Raw genomic sequence first — 4,242 nt, 5'->3', positions numbered from 1 at the left:
CGTTTCAAGATAGAAGGTACAAACTTACAAAACTAATGTCACGTGTAATTTAAAACCTCTTGCTTTTCCACAGAGTGAGATTTTTCATCAGTTTTTACTTCATGCAATAATGCGGTTTCACAAAGGTTGTTTAAACTAGAGCTGGTCACTTACGAGATATATGAAATAAATCATATAAATTAAAATCATATGAAATTAAATCGTATGAAATAAATCATAATAATTTTTTTTTTCCAGGCTTCTTTACGCAATTGCATAAATTGCATTCACTGTGATGATCATTTCTTTATTTTCAATAATAATTATAATTTTATTTAAACTAGGAATGATACTAATGACACTAATAACAACTCTGCATGCATATTAATTTAGGAATGCTACTTTGGATTATGGTGATAATCATATAACATGATGATTGGAAAGTAATGCTTATGCAAATTTTAGGGGGATAAACAAGGTTTTTTTGATCAATGTGAGGGTGGAGAACTGTATGCAAAAGTGAAAAATGTAAGGATTAAGAAATAAACTCACTTATTTTTTAATAGTTTTACTTGTAATATTTTGATGCAATAAGTCATTCATACTTACTTTAATTCTTTTTAGTGTCAAAGTTGATGGCAAGGGTTGAAAACATTACGGGTTTGAAAGCTGTAAGTACCAGTAACAGTACTGGCAAGCCATGGTCATCTGGGGCTAGTATGGCTGCTGAAGTATCTGAGAATGCACAAGATTACTCTTTCGATGGGGGTAAGCAAATGCAAAATGCCTATTGTAAAGGAATATCAAACGTAGGATAATAGAAAAAAAACCCCAAAAAACAAAAATTATTAGAAACAGTTTTACAAAAACAAAGCAAAAAGAAAAGCAAACACACAGAACAAAAAACAAAACAAAATAGAAATGCAGTGTTGGCCGGAATGACAGAGTGCTGCAAGTTACAGAGCTTATAATTCTGCAATTGTGATTGTCCTATGGATTCATTGAGGAAACTCTCTGTCAGCCATATTTTACATCAGCAAACTCAGAATTGTATAGCAAGGGTATTAGTATAGGTAATAGCATGATTTGTAGTGATATTTGGCATAAATACCACGAGTGATATTTCAAAATTGTTATATGTAATTTCACGAGCCGTTACGTGAGTGAAATTTCAGACAATTTTGAAATATCACAAGTGGTATTTATGCCAAATATCATGTACAAATCCTGCTATCATTTGTTTATACTACTCCCTGCAAAAGGTTTTCACATGTAGGTATTTCAAATTAAGCTGAAATACCACTGCTCTAAGCCAATCAAATTGCAGAAATTTCTCCTGTAGTAGTATTAAATTATTACACTTGTATCTGTCTTTTTTATTTCACAGCCATTGAGTTTTTAATTGATGATAAGAAAAGTCTTCCAAAGAAAGTCAAGTATGCCATTCGCCTGAGGTCTGAGATAGATTCGCCATGGAACACAGACTCAACTTATCCACAGTTTATTCCAGAAAGCCCTATTACATGGTAAATAATGATAAGCTCTCAATGTATTGATGTAAATGTAGTTATATGAAAACTTGCTGAATTTGTCATACATTCATAATTAAATTTTGTCACTGTATAACACATTATCAATGATACAAGTGCTGTGCTGCTTATACGATGGATTTACCCATTAATCCATTGAAGATTTTGTCAAAAAAATGGTATTTGAAGGATAAACCTAGCAGTTTTATGATCACTGGTTTCCATGTGAAGTGACAGAGGAATGAGTGCAGAAATTCTATACTAATGTCACCTGTCACTACCCATGCCATTTCTGTTGAAGATCGGTCAAAGCAAATTTCCCTTGTGGCAAAACACAGTTAAAAGTCACGCAAAAGTACTTTGTTAGCCAGATTAGGGTGGTGATACGTTATCATTATGACATTTCTGGGCTTGTTCCTCAGACATCATTTGTGGGGAGACCAGCAATGGCATATAGCGAAATATCAACTCATTACACTAATTAATACAAAAGTAGGCATTGATGGAAAAACTTGAAGCCAATTAAAACGGATTACAGTTGTGGATTTTGAAATGCTAGCCTAGCAGTTTTCAAAGTTCATTTTTGTTGTTTGACACAAAGCTGTGGTTTTGTTCAGTGTCTCTGCCCCAAATGAAGAAATTAAACCCATTATATTTGCAGTTTAGGTTGGGTTCCATTTGAACCTTAACTTTTGGTGTGCCAAATCAGATGCATAATTACCCTCTGGTTTTCAGTATCTTACGAAATGGAATTTCTGCTGAAGTTTAAGCTTTGGGAGCATTAGGGCCTAACTACCACTTTATCCTGTTCTTTCTTTCCCTCAGGAGCAAATATGACGGCAAGTTTTTGAAACTCCAGTATGCAGTTGATACGGCTATCATGCAAATGCAAACTGCCTTGTCACATCGCTTTCATGTGAAAATGCAGGCTAGTATGTTAATTATGCAGACATACTCTATAGGCCTTCACTATTAATTCCACCATGTAACTTGTTAATTTACGGCAACAAAAACCTTATCACGGTCTTGAGGATTGGGGTTTTAGGAAGTTTGCCTTTGTCAACGTCATCTTTATTGTCACTACCATCGTCGTCATCATTGTCATCATCATTCTACGGTGGCCCAGAAGGGTCACACATGCAAGTTAAAAATGTTGCTGCAAACTAAAAATTTTACTTGTAAATTAAAAATGTTGCTGCAAATTAAAAATAGGACATGCAAATTAAAAATTGTACATGCAAACTAAAAATTGTGCTGCAAATTGAAAATAGAAAACATATCGATGCAAATTAAAAATGAAAAGTCCTGCGCGCGCAGTATGAGTGATGAGGACCTGGTACGAGCCGTTCGACCTGGCCTTACAATCACCGGCCCTTTCATGTTTCATTTTTGTAATATTTTTAGTTTGCATGTACAATTTTTAATTTGCATATCCTATTTTTAATTTGCAGGTAAAATTTTTAGTTTGCAGGAACATTTTTTTAATTTGCAACATTTTTAATTTGCATGTGTGACCCTTCTGGGCCACAGTATCATTGCCATCTTCATCATCACCATGATCATTATCATCACAGTCAGCGCCATCATCATCATTATCATCGCAGCCATCTTATTCCTCTTCATCTTCATCATCATTGTTGTCGTTGTCATAATTATCCATCATCGCCATTCCTATCATCATCACCATCATCATTTTCATTATAATCTTTGTTGATTGCCATCATTATAATTATATATAGTTCTAAGAAGAAGCTAACCAAGAATAATAGTAACTCAAGATGACAAATAAATTATTTGTCATCTTGAGTTGTTGTTATTCTTGGTTAGCTTGTTCTTAGAAATATGTATAATCATGTTGCACAAACCATAACTTTGTGTTTTTCCTGCTGGTTCAGGTTTTTCCTTACCCAAACTATACAACAAATTTTGCGATGAATATGGTATCCCTGTTTATGCCACTGCTGGTTATGTTGGGCCTCATGTATTCAGTTATGACAATTATCAAGGTAATACAGTTACAATGGAATCGTTTTCTTGTCATAATTGTTTTGTGCTGAAACATTTTTAATTCCCTTAGTTCTCAGAATAACAATTTTTGCTTGGGCAAGGTGTATTTCTTAGTATGAATCAAAACAAAGTTACAACGTCTCATGAAAAATTTTCGGGCTTCTTAATATCACGGCCTCCTAATCTATTATGTGTACATGTATTTGGTATCAGTGTATTGTGGAGATGTCTCTTTCTAGTATAACATAGTTTTGGCTTGTATTCTGTGGAAACAGGTGATGAACGTTTTTCTGACAAGTGTAGTTGGGTTTGCCATAAAAAAGAATTTTTGAAGATTTTTTTGCTTTTTAAAACTATAAAAGCTGTACTGTTTAGTTCATTTGAAAAATTTTAGCTACAGTTGTATTTAAAATTGGAGGTTGGTTACAGGTTTTGACTAAACTTTCTGTTATATGTATGACTTACATTTACTATTGTAATTTTGCTAGGAGCTGGTTCTTGAGAAACAGAGCCGTTTAAAGGAATCAATGAAGATGATGGGACTGCCAAACTGGGTTCACTGGACAGCATGGTTCACTAAAAACGTGCTGTTCCTTCTCATCTCTGTTGTTATATTTGTCATTGTACTCAAGGTAAATTAGATTAATGGAGGAGATTGCATCTCCTGCATCTCTCAGTACAGTTAACGTTGTTTTTGTAACTATGTTCTATTTCTTGTCTTGTAATA

General features: G+C 33.9%; 1 protein-coding gene across 1 annotated transcript in view; it reads left to right on the top strand.

The window, feature by feature from the left end:
* Positions 1-917: 917 nt before the first annotated feature.
* Positions 918-4,242, top strand: part of LOC140924055 (phospholipid-transporting ATPase ABCA3-like) — a 45,895-nt gene continuing 42,570 nt past the window's right edge. The window contains exons 1-5 of the mRNA XM_073374055.1: positions 918-930; positions 1,367-1,505; positions 2,334-2,436; positions 3,404-3,514; positions 4,004-4,147. Of these exons, the coding sequence (XP_073230156.1) occupies positions 918-930; positions 1,367-1,505; positions 2,334-2,436; positions 3,404-3,514; positions 4,004-4,147 (510 nt within the window). The remainder of the gene's footprint in view (positions 931-1,366; positions 1,506-2,333; positions 2,437-3,403; positions 3,515-4,003; positions 4,148-4,242) is intronic.

The sequence above is a fragment of the Porites lutea genome, chromosome 14, assembly GCF_958299795.1.
Source record: "Porites lutea chromosome 14, jaPorLute2.1, whole genome shotgun sequence".
Lineage (NCBI taxonomy): Eukaryota > Metazoa > Cnidaria > Anthozoa > Scleractinia > Poritidae > Porites > Porites lutea.
Note: the sequence above shows the minus strand (reverse complement) of the source record. Positions and strands in the feature narration are given on the sequence as shown.